This window comes from Leptopilina heterotoma, unplaced genomic scaffold, assembly GCF_015476425.1.
Source record: "Leptopilina heterotoma isolate Lh14 unplaced genomic scaffold, ASM1547642v1 Lhet_128, whole genome shotgun sequence".
Classification (NCBI taxonomy): Eukaryota; Metazoa; Arthropoda; class Insecta; order Hymenoptera; family Figitidae; genus Leptopilina; species Leptopilina heterotoma.
This window is the reverse complement of record NW_025110846.1, coordinates 660,008-686,538: the sequence shown is the minus strand read 5'-3', so window position 1 is coordinate 686,538 and position 26,531 is coordinate 660,008. Positions and strand designations below refer to the sequence as shown.

Genomic DNA, 26,531 nt, shown 5'->3' with positions numbered 1-26,531 from the left:
TTGGTATTGATAAAAAAAATATTAGATATTTTATTAGAGAAAGTTTCCAAAGAAATAATATTTTCTCTATTGGATATATCTTCGTCATTCAAATTATTTTACTTTCTTTCTATATCCGTCCAATCATTTTATAACGGTTTTATTTCTTTTCGTGTATTAAATTTATTTTCAATTTCGACTTTTCTTTTAACAGAATTCTTATATTATATTGGTAGAAAGAAAATTTTCTTCTAGGTAATTGAAAAGAATCGAGTTACTCAGAAGAATATAGATTTTTTTTCTTTCCTTGTATACTTGACGGTCTCATTACTGATTATGAGAGTTTCACTTAAGGTATGGAACCTTGAGCAGTCAGGGTGACCAACGACATTAATATTTATTTGCGGATTAAAAATTGTAGAAAACCAGAGGATAATACATTCAAAAATATTCAAGTTGAAATTTTGAAATGTTTTCAAATTTAGTTTGCAATTTGAATAATTTTTTTTTATATTTGACGATTCAATTTGACTGTGTGGTAAAATTTTATGTTTCTTTTTAAGTTTTTCAAATTGGAATGTTTGCTTGGTTTAAACTTTATGATTCTGAAAAATTTATTAAGAGCTGGTTGATATAAAATTCACTATTGTTTAAAAAGGACTAGTATTAAAAATACGATTACTTAGAACTAACAACTGTTAAAAGTAGCAATTACTTGGAACAAGCAAAGTTGAAAAAATCATTACTCAGAACTAACAACTATTATAACTACCATTACTTAGAACTGACAACTATTAATTCTATCATCGCTTATAACTGACAACTAGTAAAATTTTTATTGTTTAGAACTTACAAGTATTAAAACTACCATTACTTTGAACTAACAGCTATTAAAACTACCATTACTTAGAACTATCAACTATTAAAACTACTGTCGCTTAGAATTTACAACTATTTAAACTATCATTGCTTAGAACTAACAACTATTTAAACTACCACGACTTAAAATTTACAATCATCAAAATTATCATCGCTTAGAACTAACAACTATTACCTCTTAGAACTATGAACTATCAAAACTACCATTGCTTAGAGCTAACAACTATTAAAACTAATATTGCTTAGAACTAACAACTGTTAAAACTACCATTGCTCAGAACAAACTATTAAAACTACCATGCTTATAACCAACAACTACTTAAACTACTAGTTAGTTCTAATTAATGTTGGTTTTAACTCATAAGTATTCAAACTACCATTTTAAGATTAATAATTTCATCAATTCTGATTTAATGTTCAGTTTAAAGTGGTAGTAGTTAAAATGGTTGTTGGTACTAAGCGATGGTTATTTTAATACTTGTATGTTCTATGTTTTCGTCGTTTAAATAGTTGTTAGTTCTAAGTGATGGTACTTTTAATAGTAGTTAGTTCTAAATTATGGTAGTTTTAATAGTTGTTAGTTCTAAACGATGGTAGTTTTACTAGTTGTAAGTTTAAAAAATTGTAATTTCAATAGTTGCCAGTTCTAAATAATGTCAGTTTCAAATTTCAATAGTTATTAGTTCTAAGCGAATATATTTTTAATAGTTTTTAGTTCTAAATAATGACAGTTTTAATAATTATTAGTTTTAAGCGATGGTAGTTTTAATATTTGTTAGTTTTAAGCGATGGAAGTTTTGATAGTTGTAAGTTATAAATTTTTGTAGTTTAAATAGTGGTTAGTTCTATGCGATGATTAATTAAATAGTTATTAGTTCTAAGTAATAGTAGTTTTAATATTTGTTAGTTCTAAGTGGTAGTAATTTGAATATGTGTTAGTTCTAAACAATGGCACTTTTAATAGTTGTTAGTTCTAAGTGATAGTAATTTAGTTATTTGTTAGTTCTAAACAATGGCACTTTTAATAGTTGTTAGTTCTAAGTGATAGTAATTTAGTTAAGAACTGACAACTATGAAAATTACCATTAAAACTCTATATAAATAAAAAATTAGTTTTTGAAAGTGCCAAAAATAGTTATATGTTAAAAACAAAGGATCGTGTAGACAACGATTGTTAGGAACTAACAACCATGAAAACAACAGTGCCACTAAATGTGTAGGAGTGTTTCCCAGCAGATAAACGTGTACCATATGTTCGACGACCTTGCTCCGAAAGATATTCATACTACGCCCTGTGTATAACTCCCGTGGCAGCATTAGTTTCGCACTTGAGATTTGAGTCATATCGACTCAACTGTGTTCGTTAAGGTATAGTCGTGAGAACGTACGTTGCCCCTTACTTTCAGTGTCGTCAAACCCGATAGCCTTCGAATTCATATTCCATATATTATTGATAAATTCAAAATCGATTATTTCAGAAAGAAATTGATTCATCAAGGGAAAAAAAATTTTCTTATTCGTTTCTTTCAGTTTCGATATAAAACCGCATCAGTTTTTTCTAGGGATATCAAATTGAGACAAAAAAACGTATCAAAATTATTGCATGGCAATAATTTTGATACGTTTTTTGTCTCAATTTGATATCCGCAGAAAAACAGTGAAATAAACTTGTGGTAAATAATCACTTTTGTGATTTTCTTTTGCTTATGCTATGACCAGGCGTTATTTGATTCACTATATTATTATTTATTTAATAGAAAATTTTTATTTCCCTTCAGATAATAGTCGGCGATTATTTATAATTTATTATACTTATTTAATTATTTAGGGAATTTTCCCTTTTTGATAATGCTAAATGATTTTTTTGCCCAAGAAATTCCTCCAGTGATTTATACTGAACGCTGGGAGATTAAAATTATGATTATGCTTGCATAATTGTGAACTTGCAGTTTAATCAGAGTTGCAAAGAGGTTCGTAGGATCATCTTTCAAGATTGTTTTTTGTAGGGTATTTGATTTACATCAGTGTGATGTTTTTTTTCTGTTTGATATCCAACACCTTCTACTCTGGGTGACATCACTACTTTGTTTCATGTTCATACTTTATGCGAATAACGATGAACAATAATGCTTTTTGCATTTTATACGCTTATTCACTATATATTCCACACTTATACATTCATTGCATTGCTTTAGTGGTTTGTATACATCGTCCTTGTCACTGTCGTGACAGAAAATGAAAATGACTTGTTCTTTTTATTCAAACCAGTAGAAAATAGTTCAAAAATTTAAAGATCTGTTTCCCTATTCTTGGATATTCGGAAATTTTCACGAGAAGGAAAAGTTGAATTTAAAATGGGATTGTGGAGTTCAAAAATGTTGTGGTATTATTATATAGCTGTAGGTTTTTAGTAGCAGTAACATTTATAGTAGCAGCAGTATTTATAGTAGTAATAATTTTTATAGAAGTAATTTAGTAGTAGTAATATTTATAGTAGCATTTTTATAGTAGCAGTAGCATTATTTATATAGTAGTATAAATTATTAAATACCCTTTTCTCGAATTAATGAAATAATTTCTTACACACGAGAAAAATACTTGAACATTCGTTTAAATAAACCTTTTGTCCTCCTGTAAATTCCAACGATTCAAGCGAAGAATTCCATTCATTCAAGGGGGAATCTTTTCTTTTTTTTCTTTGCCTCTTGATTTACTTGAAAGGAAAATTAAGAACAAAAATAATACCTATAATTAACCATTGCTATTCGATTAGTAAATAAATATTTATAAATTCTTTTAATTCCTCGCAGACATAAATAATTGGCTGGCAACTGAAAAAGGCAAAGAATCGTTTTCTGCTTGTCACATGTCCGATTACGTCACGTCACACACGTGTTTCGAGTTTTAAATTACTATTTTCGTATATTAGACATTTTTCTAAGACGAATGGAGAAAAAAGAATTGGAAAAATTTTTCATTAGAAATCTAATTAGTTAATTCTTTTTAGTTATTGTTGATATTGCGACTAGTACTTTTATTTACTCTCCAAGACTGCGAGATATTAATCAAAGTTGCGATGATTTTATGAATCACTGTCTTTATTTTTAAGTATGTATATCTAATATTATGAATGTATCATACAATTTGTGACTAATTTATTATAATCTCGTCATTTATTTTCTAATATTTCTATTTCTACTAGTGATTTTTATATTCTGCGATTTTCTCTTTATGAAATTCAGTCTGAATTTGAAAAAAAAAATTTTTTAGTTCTTTTTCAAGTCTATTTTAATTTTATATATTTCCAATTTTTTAGTTTGAAAAAAGCAATTTCTAGTTACTGAAAACTATACAAGGAATTAAATTATATCTATTTTTATTTATTATTTTTAATTACTGGATATAATCAATACTTTCAATGAAAATAATTATTATTTATAGTTAATACTTACAAAAAAAAATTATTTACTATTATCACTTATAAAAAAATAATTCTTAATAATTATAACTTATAATAAATATAATTGTAAATAATTTTTCTTTATAAAAATAATAAAAATACCTAATAATTTGTATTCATTATTTAGTGACAAATAAAAGAAAATAAAAATTAAATATTTTGCTGCACTAATAAAATATATGACCTGAATTAACTTCTTTTTTGTGTAAAAAAAATTTGGCATTTTATATAGTATTGGAGTGGTATGACCCCAGACAGAGTTACGAACTTGAAGAAATTAGATTGACATACGTGCAGAAACTTGGCCCAATATTTGCAATATTTAAGTGACTAGTTGTGCCAAATCTCCCTCTGATCGATTTTATCCCAAATCTTGAAAAATGTCTCGTATGACACACTCGACTCAGAGAGTATATCATTACAAATCTTATCTCTTGGACTGTGTACAGCAGAGAAAAAATAATTCATAATTTATAAAACTTCAATAATTAATAAATAAAAAATGAAAATAGAAATGTAGATTTTTAGATCTAAGTAAATGTGGTTTAAATAGTTGTGACTTCTAAGTAAGTAAAATTTTAACAGTTATGAGTTCTAAGCAATTGTAGTTTTAAAAGTTGTGAGTTCTAACCAAATGTAGTTTTAATAGTTGTGAGTTCTCAACTACCACAGTTTTAATAGTTGTGAGTTCTAAGAATTCGTAGTTTTAATTGTTAGTTCTAAGAAATATTAGTTTTAATAGTTGTTAGTTCTAAGCAATGGTAATTTTAATAGTTTTTAGTTTTAATAGTCGTTAGTTCTAAAAATTTGTAGTTTTTATAGTTGTATTTTCTAAACAATAGTAATTTTAATAGTTGCGAGTTCTAACTAAGTATAATTTTAACAGTTGTGAGTTCTAAGCAATTGAAGTTTTAATAGTTTTTTGTTTGCTAAACAACTGTAGTTTTAATAGTTGTGAGTTCTAAACCGCCGCAGTTTTAATAGTTGTGAGTTCTAAGAAATCGTAGTTTTAATTGTTAGTTCTAAGTGACGGTAGTCTTGATAGTTGTTAGTTCTAAGCAATGCTAGTAGTTCTATTATAGTTTTAATAGTTGTGAGTTCTAAAAAATGGTAATTTTAATAGTTGATAGTTCTAGATAATGTTTATCTTAATGGCTGTCAGTTCTAAACAATGAGAATTTCAACAATTAATTATCCGAGCAATTATAGTTTTAATAGTTGTTAGTTCTAAACGATGAGTTTTAATAGTTGTTAGTTCTAAGCGATGGTAGTTTTGATAGTTATAAGTTCTAAGTTTTCCTAGTTTAAATAGTTATTAGGTCTAAGCGATGTTAATTTTGATAATTGCAGATTTTAGGTGATGGTAGTTTAAATAGTTTTAAGTTCTAAGCGATGATAGTTTGATTATAGTTGTAAATTCTAAGCGACAGTAGTTTTAATAGTTGTTAGTTCTAAGTAATGGTAGTTTTAATAGCTGTTAGCTCAAAGTAATGGCAGATTTAATAGTTGTTAGTTTTAAGTAATGTCAGTTTCAATAGTCGTTAGTTCTAACCTTTTGAAGTCTTAATAGTTGTTAGTTCTAAGAAACTGCAGTTTAATTATTATTAGCTTGAAGCATTAGTAGTTTAAATAGTTGCAAGTTCTATCATTAATTTACTTAATAATAATTGCTAAAATTACAGAAGTTCATTTTTAAATTTGCATAAATTAATAATTGAAAAAGTAGTGTAATTAAAGAAACCAGAAAGAACTATTAAATAATTATAAATAACTGAAGTCTAACAATTTTAAGAATTCAGTTATTTATAATTATTTAACATCAGAATAGTTACTGTAATTTGTATCAATAACAGTTGAATAACATTTAATAGCATTAACATTTAAATATAATTTTGTTCGACCAATTCTTTTCCGTGTGTAAATAAAAATGATTGATTGATTAATTTAATTACATAGATTAATTAAGTATTGACAGTGATTAGCGGCGGTTGGGATTGAATTAGAATTAAGCGAAATAACTTTCACTCGGTGTGTTTTCTTTGAAAAAGTCGGTTTACAAACGTTACAGTAAGCTCCGCAAGTGTGTCTGACCAGAAGCATATTTGTATTTCCCTACTCCGATAAATAAAAGGGGGGCCCAGTGTGGGGGGTCATGAAGCACATTGTCGAAGGAGTAATGCATTCACTCGAGACAACTTAAGTCAGTCACACACCGTCTATCGGGACGTGCGATTGAAACACGTTTACTTGACAATTTATAAGTATTGTTGTCAAACATTTCATTTTAGAATTCTATTCAAGGTACTTCCTGTTTTTATTTTCTTTTTTTTCTGAAATAATTCCGTGAATCCTCAATGATGTTTTCAACTTTCACTTCAATTGGGTTGGACCCAAATCCAATACACCGGAAATGACAAGTGCCAGTGGTGTAACGATCCGAAACCTTCCTCTTTTTTTTGTTTACTCCTTAAAACACGTAACAAGTTGGAATAACATTTTCATTAAAATGAATGGAATGGATTTTTGCTACTTTAATATTTGTTTGAAATGTGACAATTGAAAATTGAAATTTGTGTCTTTGGTATAGTGAAATGTTAGTTTTAATTATTTTAATTGATCTTTCGAATAGTTGAGAAAAGAATAATAGATTTTCTGATGGTTGATAATGGAGTTTTAGTTATCAAGTGCGAATTTAATGTAATTGGTTTAAATCGAGTTTCCTTCATTTTACCTGACGGAGGATATTGGAGAACTTGAGAAACCGCGATGATAAGAGTAGATCTAACACGTAAATGTGTTAGTCAAGAATTTATTGCGTACTTCAGAGAGAAAAATAGAAGATGAAAAACTGTTTGGAAAAAGAGTTTTTTAATTTTTTTTTCTATTTACTTTTTTTTTATTTCATTGTCAGACAGTTTTCTTTTTTTAAATTATACATTCAAATTAACGTATATATATGTTTGTCGAAAAATAAAAAAAAATTTCTGGTCATGCTGTCAAATGTCAAAGTAAAGAAAATGCATCGATGCAGAAATATTATGCAAACTTTTGCATGAAGGAAAAAGAAACAATTTTGCATTTATGAGTCATAAAAATTGCAGAAACATTCATTTATAAAAGAATTTAACGAATAGTTAATCAACATTTAAAACAATTCGTGACATTTTATTTAAATTTTGTATCATTGTTTATTTACACTACTTTATTTATAGTTAAAAATTATTATTAAAAATTTTAATTAAAATAAATTTTTAAAAAATTGATTTGAATTAAAAAATTCTATTAAAGTAAATTTAAAAAGTCTATTAGATTAAATAACAAAACACTAAATTAAAGAAATTAAATTGAAGAAAGAAAATTACATTTTTGAAAAACTGAAATTATAAAAAGAAATTGTTGATACAAAACAGTAATTTTTAACTTTATGAATAAAATTTTTGAATGCCACTTATCGTAGACAGTAATTTAACTCGAATATTTTTCCAAATGTTTTTTTAATGCAAACCAGTTTTTATACAAGTTTCATGGAGAAAATATGTAAAATCACGAAAATTATTTGACAAATTCCAATACAAATCGGTAGTAATGTGTCGAAAAAGAGGAAACAATAAAAAAGTATTTTGGCAATCGTCGGAGATTGTCCTTTAAAATGTGAAATATTCATTTTGGAAGAAATGTTATATTCTCAGTGAAGTGGCAATTTATTTTGATTGGGTCAAGGTCGTTTCCTTTCAATTTTTAACATCGTTTAATAATTTTTCATTCATGCGATAACAATGTTTTTTATTGAAATAATAATTAAAAAACTATTTGGACTCTTTTTGCAATGTTTTACAAATAAAAAAATTTGTTTAAATTCCTTTTTTGCTAATTTACTTCTGTATTAATAATATTAAAAAATAATAATAATAATTTGTCAAGCTTGTTATAATAATTTTTATATGAACATTTATTAGTAAAATATTAATAAAGTTATTAAGGAAAAAATTATGACAATAATTTTGTTTCGAAACTCGAGTTAATAATAATTTAACTGAAAGTTATTGTTCCCTGTCACGAGGATGCAGATTTTCCCGACATGAAGCGTGACATGAGTTTTAAATTTTGCCGCTAAGAAGGGGGGAATCCCCTTTTATTCTTATACATATATATATGTGGGTGGGCGAAAAACTTTTAAAACTTTTTAAACGTGCCTCGTGACTACAAACAATCTCGCGGGAGGAATTTTTCCAAACTCTTTGCACTTGAGTGTATTATAAAATTTACGCGCGCAAGGTACTCTCAACGGTATCGTAAGGAACTCGCCGGTTGCAAAATGTCGATTACAGTTTTCATTTCTTTTCCATCGCAAAAAAAACACAATTCAACGTGCCGTTAATTTATTTATTTTCCTACGCAGTCAAAATTAATTTGTTAAACGTTGTTGCCCAATTAAGCACCTTGCGGGGTAAATTTTTAAATATTTTTATCAATTCAAGTTTATTTATTTTTTTTCTACTGAAAGCAAAATATTGCTTATTCTCGTACAAGAAGAATTATTATTTTTTAATTTTTTATTATTATTTATTTTTATTAAGTATTTTTTATTATCTATATTTATTTCTATTTTTTATTATTATTATTATTATTATTATTATTATTATCATTATTATTAATATTATTAATATTATTACTATATTTTACAATTAAAATACTTAAAAACTTATTAAAACTTTATGTTCTAAGTAGTGACTGTCAACAACTGTTAGTCCTAATAATAGTACATTCAATAGTTGTCAGTTCTAAACTCCAAAAGTGTTAATAGTTGTTAGTTCTAAGCGATGGTAGTTTTAATAGTAGTTAGTTCTAAAAATTTGTAGTTTTTATAGTTATATTTTCTAAACAATAGTATTTTTAATAGTTGTCAGTTCTAAGCAATTGTAGTTTTAATGGTTGTTAGTTCTAAGCGATGATAGTTATAATATTTTTTAGTTCTTAGCAATGACAGTTCTAATAGTTTTTAGTTCTAACGATGGTAGTTTCAAGAGTTGTTAGTTCTAAGCAATATTAGTTTCAATAGTTGTCAGTTCTAAACAATGATAAATTTAATAGTTGTCAGTTCTAAGCAATTGCAGTTATAATATTTGTTAGTTCTTAGCAAAGACAGTTTTAATAGTTGTTAGTTCTAAGCGATGGTAGATTTTACAATTGATAGTTCTAAACAATAACAGTTTTAATAATTGTTAGGTCTAAGTAATGTTAATTTTAATAATTTTTAGTTCTAAGCAATGGTAGTTTTAATAGTTGTTAGTTCTTAGGAATGGTAGTTTTAATAGTTGTTAGTTCTAAGCAATGACATTTGTAATAGTTGTTAGTTCTAAGTAATGGTATTTTTAATAGTTGGCAGTTTTAAGCAATAGTAGTTTTAATAGTTGTCAGTTCTAAGCCATAATAGTTAGTTTTGAGTAATTATACTTTTAATAATTGTTAGTTCTAAGCGATGGTAGTTTCAATAATTGTTAATTTTAAGTAATAATAGTTTTTACAGTTAGTTCTAAGCGATAGTAGTTTTAATAATTGTAAGTTTTAAGCAATGACATTTGTAACAGTTGTTAGTTCTAAGTAATGGTACTTCTACTTTAAAAATGTGTTTCAATTCTCAATTAAAAATGAAATACTTATTTGTATTATGTAATGATTTTTAATAAAATCCTAATTGTTAGTTATAAACAGGGAAAGCTTTAGTTTGTTATTTTTTATAGCTTTCATAGTCGAAGCTTTTTAAATCTTCATAGTAGAATTGATATTAGAATAGTTAGTATGTTTCTAAATACTCCTATATTTAACCCTTTTTTTGGAAAAACTTCTTCTTTTCTCCCCTTTTAATGCATTAGTAAATTCAAGTCCACAAATTACAACAGAAAGCACATTCACAATTCCGAAATGCTCAAAAGTATTCCGAAACTTGTAACAGCAGAACTTGAAGTACTCTCGTATTTATTCTCCTTTCTCGAAAACTTAAACTACTGGGACGAGTTGAAATTAATTGAAATTAAAGTTGATCCTCGCCCGAAAAACTTTCTGTCAGAGCTACTACTCTGTTCCCTTTGTATTTCACTAGCGAAATTCCGCAAGTTCAATGAAATTTTCTGATCAAATTTAATACTTCAAGTTCGATATATTTAATATATATTGTTTCCGGTCGATAAGTCACTAAATATTTTGAAAATAGTAAAAGTTTAAAAACTGATCTAATTGCAACGAATCTTTGCTCTCAAAAAAGATGAGAGAGAATACGCGCATGTACATATCTCCGTTAAACGGCTGATTAAATTTGCAGGCTGACGCAAAACGTTTGGAATTACAGAGTGCTATACAGCGTAGCAGCGCCTTGGTATGGAGTGCCGGTTGCCACTATATTCTTTGTGGTTATACGATCATTAACGTTCCTTTTTGCGATACCGAGCCGTGCTGATCGTTACAGGAGGTCTTTGTCGTAAAAATTACACTGTCATTACATGTAAAATAACGTTTTGCGCGAGCACTGTGAGCAAACGCTGACATTGAAATTGGCATCATGACTCCTATGCGCCAAAAACTACTTTCTCTTTTCATGTACACAATATTATGCTTTCACAATTATTTCTCTATGCATACGTCAGGCATAAATAACATAATCTTCCGTATTGTAGACAATCATTCCGTTGAGTCAACAATATGTCAGCGGGTGTAACAATGAATTTATTGTGTTTAGTCACGAGAGTCGCGTTATGCGGGAATTTTTCCACTTTTGCGCTAAACTATTCTTTCTAATTATTAGAAAATTATCAATATTAATTAAAAACAATTAAAAACAATTTTTAAATCTCTCTTTTTCATTATCTTTTAATAAAGTACTGACATACTTTATTAAAAAATAATTTAAAAAATTAATTTTTTGTAAATTTTTACAAAATTTTTCATTCTCTTTTTTTTAATAGTCACAATAAAAATTACAGCATGTTTACACTTTCATTAACGCTAAACATAATTTAAAATGACTTAATTTTGTTACTATTGTTCTAGGCAGTTTATCAGCATTTTTTATCAGAAGAAAAAAAATTATTTTCGCTTCTCTGAAATAGTTGTTGAGAAAAGAAAAAAATTAATATTCGTTTCTGAGAAATAGCTTTAGAAAAAAAGTAGAGACAAATTTTTTTTCTCGAAAACGAATGGGACTCTATTGTTTTTTTTTTTTTATAATAAATCGTGAAAAAGTGTCTTGAGGAAGTGTTTATATTTGTTGTACTTATAAATTAGAAGAGAGGACACCTTAATTGAAGCATCACCTTGACGATTCTAACTGTAATTTTGAACAGTAAACGTTTTGCTTGGGTGCCTCGTCTTGTCTCTTGGTCAATAACAGTTCAGTTAATCTGGTCTGCTTGTTTTTATTTGACAAGTCACTTATTTGTATCGCGATACTTGCTCTTTAATATCTTTGTCCAAAATTCTTTATTGTATATTACATGACAAACGTTGTGTTCTTTTGTTTCCTCAATATCAAAACAGTCATTTTTGTCATTGAATCGAGAAATGATAGGTTTAATTGTTGTTAGTTCTAGGAAATTATAGTTTTAATAGTTGTGAGTTCTAAGCAACTGTGATTTTATTTGTTGTCAGTTCTAAGCGATGGTAGTCTTGATAGTTTTGTTAATTCTAAGCGATGGTTTTTTTAATAGTCGTTAGTTCTAAGTAATTGTAATTTTTATAATTGTATTTTCTAAACAATGGTATTTTTAATAGTTGGCAGATTTGATTGATTGTAGTTGTAATATATGTTAGTTCTAAACAATGGTAGTTTAATTAGTTTTAAGTTCCACGCGATGGTAGTTTCAATAGTCGTTGGCTCCAAGAATTTGTAGTTTTTATAGATGTATTTTCTAAACAATGGTATTTTTAATAGTTGTCAGTTCTAAGCAATTGTAGTTTTAATGGTTGTTAGTTCTAGGCGATGGTAGTTATAATATTTTTTAGTTCTTAGCAATGATAGTTTTGATAGTTTTTAGTTTTAAGCGATGGTAGTTGTATAAGTTGTTAGTTCTAAGAAATAACAGTTTTAATAGTTGTAAGTTCAAAGCAACCATAATTTTAATAGTTTTAAGTTCTAAGCAATTATAATTTTAATAGTTTTTAGTTCTAAGTGATGGTAGTCTTGATAGTTGTGAGTTTTAAGCATCGATAATTTTAATAGTTGTCAGTTCTAAGTGTTAGTAGTTTAAATAGTTGTTAGTTCTAAGTAATAGTAGTTTAAATAGTTATTATTTCTAAGTAAAAGTAGTTTTAATAGTTACTAATTCAAAGTATTTGTAGTTTTAATAGTTGTCAGTTCAAAGTGCTAGTAGTTTAAATATTTGTTAGTTCTAAACGATGATAGTTTTAATAGTTGTTAGTTCTAAGCGATGGTAGTTTTAATAGTTGTGAGCTCTAATTAATATTAATTTTAATAGTTGTTAGTTCTAAGTAATGATGCTTTTAATAAATGTCAGTTCTAAGTGATAGTAGTTTAAATAGTTATTAGTTCTAAGTGACAGTCGTTTAAATAGGTCTTAGTTCTAAGCAATTACAGTTTTAATAGTTGTGAGTTCTAGGTAATATTAATTTGAATAGTTGGTAGTTCTAAGCAATTGTAGTTTGAATAATTGTTAGTTCTAAGAAACTGCAGTTTCAATAGTTGTTACTTCTAAGCAATGGTAGCTTTAATAGTTGTTAGTTCTAAGTGATGGTAGTCATGATAGTTGTTAGTTCCAAGCATTTTAAGTTTTAATTGTTGTAAACTCTAAGCAATGGAAATTTTAATGGTTGTCAGTTCTAAATTAATTAATAGTTCTATAATAGTCCTTTAAGAAATTATCAGTTGCAGAAGATGGTAATTTTTATTGTTGTCAGTTTTAAGGAATGACAAATGGAAAACAATTTGTAGAAAAAGGAGTAGAAAAAATAATACAAAAAATAATAAAGGAGCAGAAAAAATAATAGAAAAGCAGTAAAATGAACTGACGAAATAGCAGATAAAATAATAGAAATAATAATAAAAAAATTAGGAATTAAAAATCGAAAGATCAATTAAAATAACCGAAATAAAAAATTTGAATAGTGACAGTGAATAATATGAGAGCGAAACAATGGAGGCGATTGATAAAAATTATTTAATCGGAAATGAAAAATCCCTCAGTGAAAGTGACTCGTGCGAGTGAAGTGGCAAATTATCGAAAATGGAAAGAACGAGTTTTACAAAGTGATTGCGGAATTTTGGAATACAGTGCGACGATTTATTGTGCCTTTTTACACTTTTGTAATCGATTTCTTTTTTTTTTATAACGGAATGGCGTTGATCTAAAGAGTAATAAGTAAGAAGAAGAAAAGAGAAAAAAAAGAAAATGGGAACAGATGATAAAGACAGAGGAATACCCAGCAGCACTTTGGCAACTCTTCGAGGGATTCTTGTCAGTTCCCTGTCGAGGGAGAATCTCGGACCCCATGATCTTCCATTTCGTTCGCGAAAAGTGCACTTTCATGAAGGTATTTTTTTTTAAACTCACAATCAGTAGAAACACGTATAATACTCTGTATGGTGAGATTAATCACCTGTAGGATGTAAATAAACATTGACGGGCGAGAAAAATAAAAGGATTCGTTTGTTTGTTTTTTTTTTTCGGAAAGTGTGACAAGAACTATAATTTAAATCTGGCAAGTAGGTCACATTGGGACGTTCTCAAAAGTTTTGCAAGAGAGAAAGAGAGAAAAAGGCTTTGGGACAAATAAAGATCTATTTGAATATGCACGTTGGAAAAATCGTTCGCTTCTGACTTTATTCCAGTCGAATACATTTTTATTGCATTTTGTATAGTTGCCTCGCCGATAGGATCAAGATTCTCTTTCTGCTTTTGACTTTTTGGAGAAAGAATATTTTTATTTGTATCTGCAAGCGAAATTTACAAACCGAAATTTATAAATCGAATAAATTTTTCTTGAATATGGAATAATATTTTTATGTGTGTACAATGTTATTTTTATCGTGTAGTTCTTTTAGTTTACAACTTCGAGGAAAAATTTAGAAGAAATATTTATTTACTTTTTTGAGTTGATAACTTTCGAAAACAAAAATTCTATTAATTTTCCTCGCGTAATTTTTTCTTTTAATATTGTTAATTCTAAACCAGTCTTGTCGAATTTTTTTTCGATAATCTCGCGCTAAATTCCAATAACAAAAGATATTGAGATCTAAAATCTAATCTTTTGAGACTAAAGTGTGTGTGAAAGAATTTTGAAACTTTATTGCCAGTCGATCGATGTGCCTTGAACTGTTTGATAACAAGTTTAAAGAAGTGAAAGATCACTTTTGGAAAAAGAATAGAAAAGTATCGGTGCCCTCAACCTGACTGTATCAGCGATTGATTTATAAGATATCCGAGAGAGTGTGTGTGTGTCTGTATATATAGCTGTTTATTATGGGCACTCGTGCAAGAATCGATTAACCCACGTTATCCTGAATTATGTGGGATATTCTTAAAGTAGACATTGAAAAGATAAACCATAACGGCGCGCGTCTAAACAACTGAAATGATGAGAAATCAGAATTTATCGCCTTTTTTTCACCATTAACGAACATGTGCGCGCTGATGTTGTTCCAATACACTTCCTCTTTAAAATATTTATCGATAAAACTTATATAGACAATGCTGAGATAAGAAAATTTCTTTCACACATTAGAAAATACTTAATTTATTATTTTTTCTACGGATAATATTAAAAAAAAGAGGTGTCTGAAGTTATCGTCTAGACGAAAACAATAAAATTTTTCTTGCGAAATCAAAAAGAATTGATACTAAAACAAATCCAATTGATGCCAAAAATTTGGATCAATTTTTTTATTTAATCCGCATTTTTGGTATCAATTCCTTGCAATTTGATACTTTTAAGATAACAGTGATTTTAAACTGATTTGAATCAGTGACTGACTTTTTGTTTCGAATCAAATAGGCAATTAGTTGTCTAATTAATAATTAATTTATAGTTATAAATAAAATCCGTCTATGGCATTAAATTCAATAATCGTCTATTATTCACGAATTCGCAAAATATAAATCACCTTATTTCTAATTAATTGAAGTTATCTGTCAAATGACAAATGGGAGAGATGAGTTCATAATTGAGGTGTGGATTGATTTATCGCGTAATTAACAATTACGACAACGATCCGTTTTAGAACACGTTCTCTCTAAACCGTGTAATCAAAATTTTGGCCTACTTTTGAAGAATATCATTTATTTCTGTTTTGTAAAGAAGAAATTATAATCGATTTCTCTTTAGAGTAATAAATAATACAAGAGTGATAAATATAATATAATGTATATTAAAAAAAATTCAATGATATATTTATATTATATATATAAATTATATTATTGGTCGATAATAAATAGCCTTACAATTTTTAATCGAAAAATGGATACGTGTTAATAATAATCTAAATTCCAAACGAAATTCACTTTTATTTAGGTTTCTTTTAAACTTAAGTATATAATTTATTGGATTTTCGATAAATAATTCGATTTTTCGGAAAATGAAATTTATTATAGTTTACTGCTTTAATTATAATTTACAAATTATTGTAAATTAAAAAATGGAATTTACAATTATTTTACAATTTACAACTAGAAATTTCTTTTCTTGTTGATACTGAAAATATTTTTTTTGTCAAATTTATTATTATTAAATTTGTTTTCAATTACAATTATTATTAGAAGAACAAATTTGTTTGTTCTAAATTAACAAATTAATTGTTAGAAATAAAAATCCCCTTTCTCTCTAAAATTTATTTTTCAATTATTCTTACTTACTTTTTTTAAAAAAAAATATCAACTTTAATAATAATAGAGTTTGGAAATTTTTAATTCGAATTTTTTTTAAAAACACTAAAAAAAATTGAATTTTGCAAAAATTATAAGTAATTGCAGAAATTCAATTATTTTCAGTCATCATTATTATAAAATTTTTCAGAAAAAGTTAATTATTTACAAAAATCCTAATAAGATCCTTCGCACGAATTCAATTATTTTTACAAAAAGTAAAATTTCTCAAAAAAAATTCAATTATTTAGAAAAAAATGTAATAAAATTCGTTGCAATAATTCAATTATTTTCATAAATAATAGATCGATTATTCGGTAATTCGTTTTAAAATTAATTTTTATAAGAAAATTCTAGAAGAATTGAATTATTTAAATTAAAAAATAAATAATTTATTGAACAATTGAATGTTTGTTAAAATTGAATTCTCATTAAGAATTTTATCAACAAATTTTTTAATAATTGAATTCTTTTGAGAAATTTAAATAAAAATTTTAAGAATAATTATATTTTTCGAGAAATACTATTAAAATATTGTATCAAAAATAATTAAAATCTTGCAATGAGTTTTATTATTTACGAAATTAATGAAAATTTTCCCAAGAATTTTATAAAAATTTTTCTGAAATAATAGAATTTCGGAGAAGAATTTTATTATTTATAAAGACACTTGAAATTTTGACAAGAATTTTTTTTTTAATTTTTGAACATAATTGAATTTTTGCGAAAAATTGTATTACTTTTGAAAATAATTTAATTCTTCCAACGAATTTTATTCAAGTTTATAAAAATAACTGAATTTCTGTAAAAAATTTTATTATTTATATAAAAAATTGAATTCTTGCAACGAATTTTGTTCAAGTTTATAAAAATAATTCAGTTCTTGAGAAGAAGTTTGTTAAATTTGTTTAAATAATTGAATTCTTGCAACGAATTCTATTCAAGTTTATAAAAATAATTGAATTCTTGAAAAGAACTTTGTTAAATTTGTTTAAATAATAATTGAATTCTTGCGACGAATTTGATTAAAATCTTTTTAAATAATTGCTATTTTTCGAAAAATTTTATGAAATTTTGTAAATATAATTGAATTCCTGTGAAATTTTGCCAAGAATTTTATTAAAATTTTTAAAAATAATTGATTTTCGATAAAGAATTTTATTATTTATAAAGATAACTGAAATTTTGACGAGAATTTTGAAAAAATTTTTTAACAAATTTGAAATTCTGTGTAGAATTTTTATAACTTTTGAAAATAATTAAATTTCTGGAATCATTTTTGTAACTTTTCCAATGTTCAATTTTTTTTTTTAGTATTTTTAACTAAAATTCTTCTATTAATCTAGTATTTATGAAAATTGTAAAATTTATTCATTAAATAATTTATAAGTCATAATTTTATTATAGTTTTTGAAAAATTAAGTTATTTAAAAAGAAATTATTTTTAGAAATAGAAAAAATTGATGGTTTTGTATTAAAATTTGTGATAATTTCATAGTTTACGAGGCAAACGAAAAAAAAACATCAAAATTCAGAGTTTTTTCATGAATTTTAAAAATTCAATTCTAATAAATCAGTAGAATTTACAATTTATTAGTAAAATTTACTAATTTAAATCAAAAATCGTAATGATGATAACAATAATAACAATGATAGGAGTAATGATAGCAATAATAGCAAGCATATCAATAAAAAAATAATGATAGCAATAATAGTATACAGATAATATTAAACACCAAAAAATTACAAACGAAAAGAATTTTCCCCAAATAAAAAAGAAATATTCTCACGACATGTTCGCATTTAGATAAAAAATAGAAATACATGTAGACAATATTTATAGTAATACAAGTTCCATAAATTGTTATAGTTGTTATATTATGTGAAGTGCAATCTAGTAACGAGTCGTTTCTTTTTCTGTTTCAGGTGAGTAACATTTCATGTAGCAGATCTGCTGCAGTTTCATATAAGTAGGTATAAATATACTGTGACGAGAGTCGTCAAAGCTCATGAAAAACGGCCCGACTGTATCATCCTCGCGAAACTCATTAAAAGTGTGTTCGCTTTTGTCGTTCCCCTGGGGCATTGCAAACGTCGAGAGAGCTTGAATCTCTTTTCTGCCCATGAAAAATAAGTACATATATATTATATATAAATATACAACGTTCTTTGCACCTCTTTTAACGAATTTGTCGAACCTGTATATTGTATATATATATACGCGTATAAAATACAGGTTCTTCATTATATATATTTCACTGTGCGAGGCGCCACGTGTTGCACAATATTTTCTTTTTTTTTATTACATCACACTTACAGCAGTGATGGACATCGAGAATTTCTCCCAATTACCGATTGATTTACTTTTGCGATAAGTATACAAATTTTCGACGAGTGGAAATGTTTGTTTTCTATTATAATTTATTGCTGGGAATTATAATTGTGTAGTGTTATGATTGTAAACTGTGATTCTTTTTACTTTTTGTAATATTGAATCAAATTGAATCGAATTGAATCGAGTCGAGTTCAAACCAATTTAATTAAATAGAATCGAATTAAACTGAATCGAATCAAGTTGAATTGAACCGAATTGTAATGGATCAAAATTAATTTAATTGAATCGAGTTGAATCAGATCGAATTGAAATTAATTGAATTTAATCGAGTTTAGTCGGATCGAATTGAATCGAATTTAATTGAATCGAATTAAAATTAATCAAGTTGAAATTAATTATAACGAATTGAATTAATTGAATTGAATCAAGTTGAATCTAATCGAATAGAAATAAATCAAATTTAACAGAATAGAATCGAGTTGAGTCGGATCGAATTGAACTGAACAGAATCGAACATTGAAAATCGCGAAAGAAAAGAAATGCTCCAATTCAATTACCTCGGCTATTTTGTAAACATTCCAGAAAAAAAGTCGGAATGTTTTATTTATTATAGTGAATAATAAAAATAAAAGCCGATTCTTTGAAATTGTCGATTGAAGGGGAGAGATATATAAAGTTGAATTATTTGTCATTGACTAAAAAAGGGAATCGATTCATTGGTATACGTGACACGATTTGGCTCGTAGATCGGGATCGACAGTTGTGTATGAACGCGTGAGAGGATCGATCGTACGTTTTCTTCATTACTTCTTACGAGAGTGAGTCCCAAATATGGAACTGACTTACCTTGATGGCCCAGGAGGGGAATTGCGCACCGTTTGTGGTTAAATTTCTTGGCCAATCGGGTAAAGTTGTGCGGGCTACTTTATTAAACTTCTCCTCGATTATTATTATTATTTTGACTTGTTAGCAAAAGTGTTAGTCATTAAATGGGAGAGAATATCCTTCTCTCTTACTTCGATAAATACATTTTGCGGAAAGTTAATAGCCGTTTAAAACTATCATTATTTTTCAGAGTGGTGAATGTAGGTACTGTTTAGGCGATTTTCTGCGAAAGTATGTAATATCATTAATTGGAATTGATATCACTTGTAGTGGAGGTTGCAACTTGGAAGTATTTTGAGGTGAAAGGTCTCTGAAGTTGGTGTAAAAAATTAATTTTTTCTAGGAACGAGGGAAAAGAGTTGTATAAATGCAAAACGATTTCGGATAACCCACGATTTCTTTTAATCGGTTTAAATAATTTTCAGTTGTAGGCAATAAAAGTTTTCATAGTTGTAAGTTCTAAGCGATTGTAATTTTTGTAGTTGTTAGTTCTAGGCGATTGTAGTTTCAATAGTTGTTAGTTCTAAGAAATGTCTGTTTTAATAGTTGTTAGTTCTAAGCGATTGTAGTTTCAATAGTTGTTAGTTCTAAGAAATGTCTGTTTTAATAGTCGTTAGTTCTACGGAATGTCAGTTTTAATAGTTGTCAGTTCTAAGGAATAATAATTTTAACAGTTGTAAGTTCTAAGCGATGGTAGTTTTAATATTTATTAGTTCTAAAAAATGTCTGTTTTAATAGTTGTTAGTTCTACGCAATTTCAGTCTTAATATTTGTTAGTTTTAAGAAATGTCTGTTTTAATGGTTGTTAGTTTTGCGCAATGTCAGTCTTAATAGTTGTTAGTTCTAAGCAATGATAATTTTAATAGTTTTTAGTTCTAAGCGATGGTAATTTTAATAGTTGTTAGTTCTAAAAATTTGTAGTTTGTTGTTTTAATAGTTGTTTTAATAGTTAGTTAGTTAGTTTAGTTAGTTAGTTAGTTAGTTTAGTTTAATAGTTTTAATAGTTGTTAGTTCAAAGGAACTGCAATTTTAATAATTATTAACTTCAAGCTTTAGTAGTTTAAATAGTTGCCAGTTCTAAGGAATATTAATTTCAACAGTTATAAGTTCTAAGCAATGGTAGTTTTAATAATTTTAACTTTAGCGTGGGTAATTTAAATAGTAGTCAGTTCTAAGTCGTAGTTTTAATATTTGTTAGTTCTAAGCAATTGTAGTTTTAATAGTTGATAGTTCTGAGAATTGACAGTTTTAATAGCTGTTAGTTCTAAGCAATGACAATTTTAATAGTTGTTAGTTATAAGCAATTGTAGTTTCTATAGTTGTCAGATATAAGCAACGAAAATTTTATTTGTCAGTTTGAAATTATCGTTATTTTAATAGTCGACAGTAATATTAAAAAGTCCCATAATATTTGTTAGTTCTAAACGATGATAATTACAATATTTGTCAGTTCTAAACCAGGTATTTTTAATAGTTTGTTCTATAATAGGGAAATTTTAATAGTTGTTAATTCTGAGCGATGGTATTTTAAATAGTTGTTAGTTCTAAGCAATGATAGTTTTAATAGTTGTGAGTTCTAAGAAATCGTAGTTTTAATTGTTAGTCCTAAGTGATGGTAGTTTTAATAGTTGTTAGTTTCAAGCAATGGTAGTTTTAATAGTTGTTAGTTCTAAGCGATGGTAGTTTAAATAGTTGTTAGTTTAAAGCAATGGTAGTTATAATAGTTGTTAGTTCTAAGCGATGGTAGTTTGATTAGTTGTTAGTTCTAATCCAGGTATTTTTAATAGTTGTCAGTTCTATGACAAATAACTTTGAATAAGTTCTAAAAAAAAAGGTATTTTAGTAGTCGTTAGTTCTAAACCAGATTTTTTAAATAGTTCTTAGTTCTAAAAAAGGTACTTTTAATAACTGTTAATTTTAATAGTTGACAGATATTTTTAATTGTAATCAGTTTTAAAAAAGGTACTTTTAATAATTATTAGTTTGAACAGTTGCTAAATATTTGTAATACTTTATCAGCTCTAAAGTGAATATTAAAGAAAAATTATAACTTCCCCATCAAAAATATTTTCTAATTGAAATCAATTATAATTTCAATCAATATCTATAGCGCAGAATAAAAATAAAAATCGCACAGTATATAGACGATAATCAGAAGAAAATTATTAAGATTCAATTATTCCTGATAAAAGAAAAGAGCAGTAATATAGAGAACTTATATAATGTTAGCAGCAATCTCCAACCAATAATGGCTTTAGTCATTAAAAGCAATCTTGAATACAAATCACGAACTAGAAAAGTACAATTTTCCGCGCGAAATAATCGAGATAATTATTTATCTGTCGATATGAAATGTTCTTACCTCGTGACCGGCTTGGCTAATGGCGGTTCATTTTCTTCAAAAGGAGGTCCTCCTATCGTTTCTATATTGTATATATATATTTTGCCAGTGTCGCGTGGGTGGAATAATTGAATTTGACGTAATTGTGTGGGTTTCATATAAAATAATATTATATGAATTTAAAGGGGGTGAGGCTGTCCTCGCACGTGTGTCGGAGAGTTTCGAATATTATATTTGCAGTACGGTTCATTAAAATAATTCTCAAAAAGGAAATTTTATGTTTGTTGGAGAAAAAAAATTTCCTACCACTATATTTTCTTTTCGTTTTCTTATATATTACATTTTCTTGTATCTTTATTATTCCTTTGCTCTTTTATACATTCGGAATGAGAATTAGATTCCTTATGAGAAATTTATCAGTTTTTGGAAAAATTCGATCTTAACGGTATTTTAAATTGATTGAGTTAAATTTAATTGACTGAATTAAAATGAATAAAATAAAATAAAATAGAAAGGGAAAATATTCCAGAAATTGCTTTCTTAAGTTTTATTTTAACGAAATTTTAGTTCATTTTATTTTATTATTTATTTTCATTCATTTTAATTTGGATCCTTTCGGTTATGTAAATTTTTTTGGGGAAAATGATTAATATTTAAACTAAATTCTATAGTAAAATATGATAATTTTGTGGAAAGTATCACCAAGCTAACTCGTCTTTTATAAGAGAATATTTCATATTCATTCAGATGTGTCTAATTCTCAAAGAGTAGTTTCAAATTGCATTTCTGATTTTCGAAATAAATCGTTTGCAATATTATTTTAATACTATTTTAATTTTTTTTAACCTCTTTTTTAAATTAGTTGTTTATTTGACTGGAAAACTAATTTTCCACGAAGCAAATTTGTATATTTTTTTCACCTTTTATCTTTTCGCAATTTTTTCTGATCAATTTCTATGAGAAAATAATAATTAAATATTTATTTAAAAATAAAGTTCTTTAAAGCCAGGGAAAAAGTCAAAGTTTTGTCTGGAAATCAGGGAATTTTTTAATTTAATTTTATTTTATTTATTGAAATAAATAAAATTAAATTAAATTTGGAATTTAATTTTTTAAATTTAGAATTTTATTTATTTTTTTATTTATATTTATTTATTGAAAATTCAAATTTGTATCAAAGAATAAAAATTCGGTCCTTTATTCGAAACTTTAGTCACATTTTCAAAATAAAACTAAAATTATTAACTGTGAAAATAAGAATTTCGAGAAAATTTCCAACGTGAATGTGAGACTTGCGATCAGGTCTCATGGCACGTCGGATACTTTGAAACTCTGACATAAGCAATATTTGCTGTAAAACGTTCTCTTATAGTGGAGTATATGATACCACATTTATATATATATACACAGAGTGAGGAGAACTTTGCTTCAGTTTCCTGGTAAAGCTCATGCTCTACAGAAAGTGTCAAGCTCGGGATATACCGTATTGTTTGAATGTTTCATGCCTGATAAAATATTTCGATCGAATAAAAAGCGCCTTTAAAAAAAAATATCTAAAGATACACTCATTCTAATTTTACAAAAAAGAAAAATACTTTTTCACTCAAAAAAAAAAAAAAAATTTCTAATTCTTATAATTTCTCAAAACCTTTCGAATTTCTTCCCATGACAATAAATCAGTGACAATATTTCAAGTCCGTATTTTCTTCCTTTAAAGTTTTTATCATCAAAAACTAAGAATAAATCTAGGTCACTTTTTTTTTTTGCTTCAAAAATCGAAAAATCCTCGAAGGAGTTGGGAAAATAAATCATTAATTACTTTTTAGTTTAGTTTTGTCTGTTATTCGACTGAATGAACACGGATTTTTTCTTCTTTCGAGAAAAAAATTGATGTAAAGAAAAGGAGAAGACAATTAAATCAAGAGGAGCTTTTATAATGGGAATGTGTATAAGGGGGGCAAAAAAAAAGGAAAAGTTTTAAAGGAAATCGTTGAATTTACCTCTTTCATTAAATCTTCATAAAAATGGAAATCCCGAGCCTTTTTCAACACTTTTCTTCCCCAAGTGGATTTAAAATTCATTGTGATAGAGATCCTAGTTCAGTTTCAATTTTTTTGCTCCTATATTTCCACACGAGAAAATTCTCTATTACCCTTTTTTCCATCATCACTATGAGCAAAGAACAATGAGGGAAATTCGTTGAAGGTTGATTTCCGACATTTTTTTCCTTTCTTTTTTAATTACACAAAGTCAGATGAGTTTTACTTTAATGGAAATTAATTAGAAATATTAAATTAATTATGATGTTTTATTCTTTTTTAGAATTAAATTAAATTTTTTAATTTTTAATTTAAATTTAAATTCAATGGAAATTTAAAAATCGAAAATATTTTCTCGTTGAGATAAATATAGTCAAAAAACAAAATTGCTTTTTTCGAACGTTTAAATAAAGGACGATATTTTTATTATTTTTGTTGATTTGAATTTTTTTCAGAAAATTATTTTTTAAATTAAAAGGAATAAATTTTTATAACTATCAGAAAATTTTTCATTTTTATTATTTTCCATTAAACTATGTTTATTTTTGAAAATAATATACAGAAAAAACGTCCATTCATTTGAATGTTTAAAACAATTATTTAAAAAGATTTTTATCAAATTCTTTGCAAGAATTCAATTTTTTTTTATGAATAATAAAATTTTTCATAGAAATTCAATTATTTTTATAAATAATAAAATTTTTCACAGGAATTCAATTATTTATAAAATTTTAATAAAATTCTTCACAGAAATTCAATTATTTATAAAAATTTTAATAAAATTCGTTGCAAAAATTCAATTATTTTCATAATTATTAAAATCATCGCAGGATTTCAATTATTTTAAAATAAATTCCTCTAAAAATGCAATTATTCTTAAAAATTTTATTAAAATTCTTTAAAATAATTTGTAAATTAGAATTTAATCATTATTTTCAAAAACTTTTCGAAAAATATCAATTATTTTAAAAAAATTTTATCAAATTGTTCGCAAGAATTCAATTATTTAAAAAAATTTAGTACATTTCTTCGGAAGAATTCAATTATTTAAAAAAAATTTAATAAAGTTCTTCGCAAGAATTCAATTATTTAAAAAAATTTAATAAAGTTCTTGGCAAAAATTCAATTATTTTTACAAATTTAAATAAATTTAAATAAATTCTTGAAAAAATTCAATTATTCTTAAGAATTTTATTAAAATGTTTTAAAAAATTTTGTTATAATTTGTCAATTAAAATTTAATAATTATTTTCAAAAATTTGTCGAAATTCAATTATTTTTAATATCTACTATATTAATAAAAAATTTCCCAAAAGAAATTAATTATGTAATCAAAAATTTATAAAATTCTTTGCAAATATTCAATTATTTTCGTAAATAATAAAATTTTCATAGAAATTCAATCATTTAAAAAACAATTTTCATAAAATTTTTCGAAAAAAAACAATTATTTAAAAAGATTTTTATCAAATTCTTCGACAAAATTCAATTATTTAAAAAAATTCAGTAAATTTCTTTGGAAGAATTCAATTATTTAAAAAAATTTAATAAATTTCTTCAGAAGAATTCAATTATATAAAAAAATTCACTAAAGTTCTTCTCAAGAATTCAATTATTTTTAATAATTTAAATAAAATTCATTACAAAAATTCAATTATTTTTATAACTGTTAAAACTCATCGCAGGATTTCAATTTCAAAAATTTTATTAAAATTTCTTAAAAGAATTTAGTTATTTTAAAAAAAATTTAATATTTTTTTAGAATTATATTTTTTAATATAATTCTTCGTATAAATTTAATTAATTTTAAAAATTCGAGAAAATTCAATTATTTTTAATAAAATTTCACGAAAGAATTCAATTTTTTTCTTAATTCATTATATAATTTTCCAAAAGAATTCAATTATTTTCTAAAATTTTAATCAATTTTTCGAAACAATTCAATTATTTTTATAAATAGTAAAATTCTTTGATAAAATTTAATTAGTTTTAATACAATTTTAATAAAATTTAATGAAAAAGTTCAATTTTTTAAAAAATTTTTTATAATATTTTTCGAAAAAATTGAGATATTTTCTAAAATTTTAATAAATTCTTCGAATCAATTAAATTATTTTTTTTAAATAATAAAATACTTCTCAGGAATCAACAAAATAAATAAATTGAAAGAGAAAATAAAAAGAAGCAAAATAAATAAAAATAAAAGAAATAAAATCGACAAAAATAAATCGAAAGAAAATTAAAAGAAATAATGGAAATAAAAATAAATAAATAATAATTATAATGATAATTAATAAATAAAAGTTTTTTATACCGTAAATATGGAAATAAAAATATTTATAAATAAAAACAAAATTCCGCTTTATATACAGTGAGCGCACCATCTGGAACAAAGTTCCCTCAAATCGTAAAAGTTTTTTCCAAGTTTTCTTTAATTTGAAAATTTTTCCCTCCATTGATAACGATCTATATCCATTTTCCCTTTACGCTTGAAATGATTCTTTTGTAAAAATTCACTTAAAAACGGAAATATAACAAGTAAAGTAATGGCGCAGATATCATTAAAAACAGTAACAATTGCAAGGCGTAATTAAAAAGAAGTTAGCACCGGAACCTGGAAATTTGTACCGTTACAACTTTGAGAAAGGCGCAAACAGAGAGAAAATACAGTTGAAAATTATAGAATTCATCTTGTTTCACTATATTTTCTCAAAGAAGAAAATATTTTCGATTTCTCCGCTGAATC

At 25.7% G+C, this 26,531-nt stretch overlaps 1 protein-coding gene across 12 annotated transcripts in view; it reads left to right on the top strand.

Moving 5' to 3' along the window:
* The window catches only part of LOC122512760 (MAP7 domain-containing protein 2-like), a 218,316-nt gene that overhangs the window by 88,186 nt on the left and 103,599 nt on the right, over positions 1–26,531 (top strand). The window contains exon 1 of one of the 12 annotated variants that reach the window (XM_043628804.1): positions 13,457–13,858. The exons of 9 other annotated variants lie outside the window; for them this stretch is intronic. In XM_043628804.1, coding sequence (XP_043484739.1) covers positions 13,717–13,858 — 142 coding nt within the window. In that variant the 5' untranslated portion in view covers positions 13,457–13,716. Of the gene's footprint in view, positions 1–13,456; positions 13,859–26,531 lie in introns of those variants that run through there. 2 more of the 12 variants (XM_043628805.1, XM_043628810.1) reach the window with 2 other exon arrangements.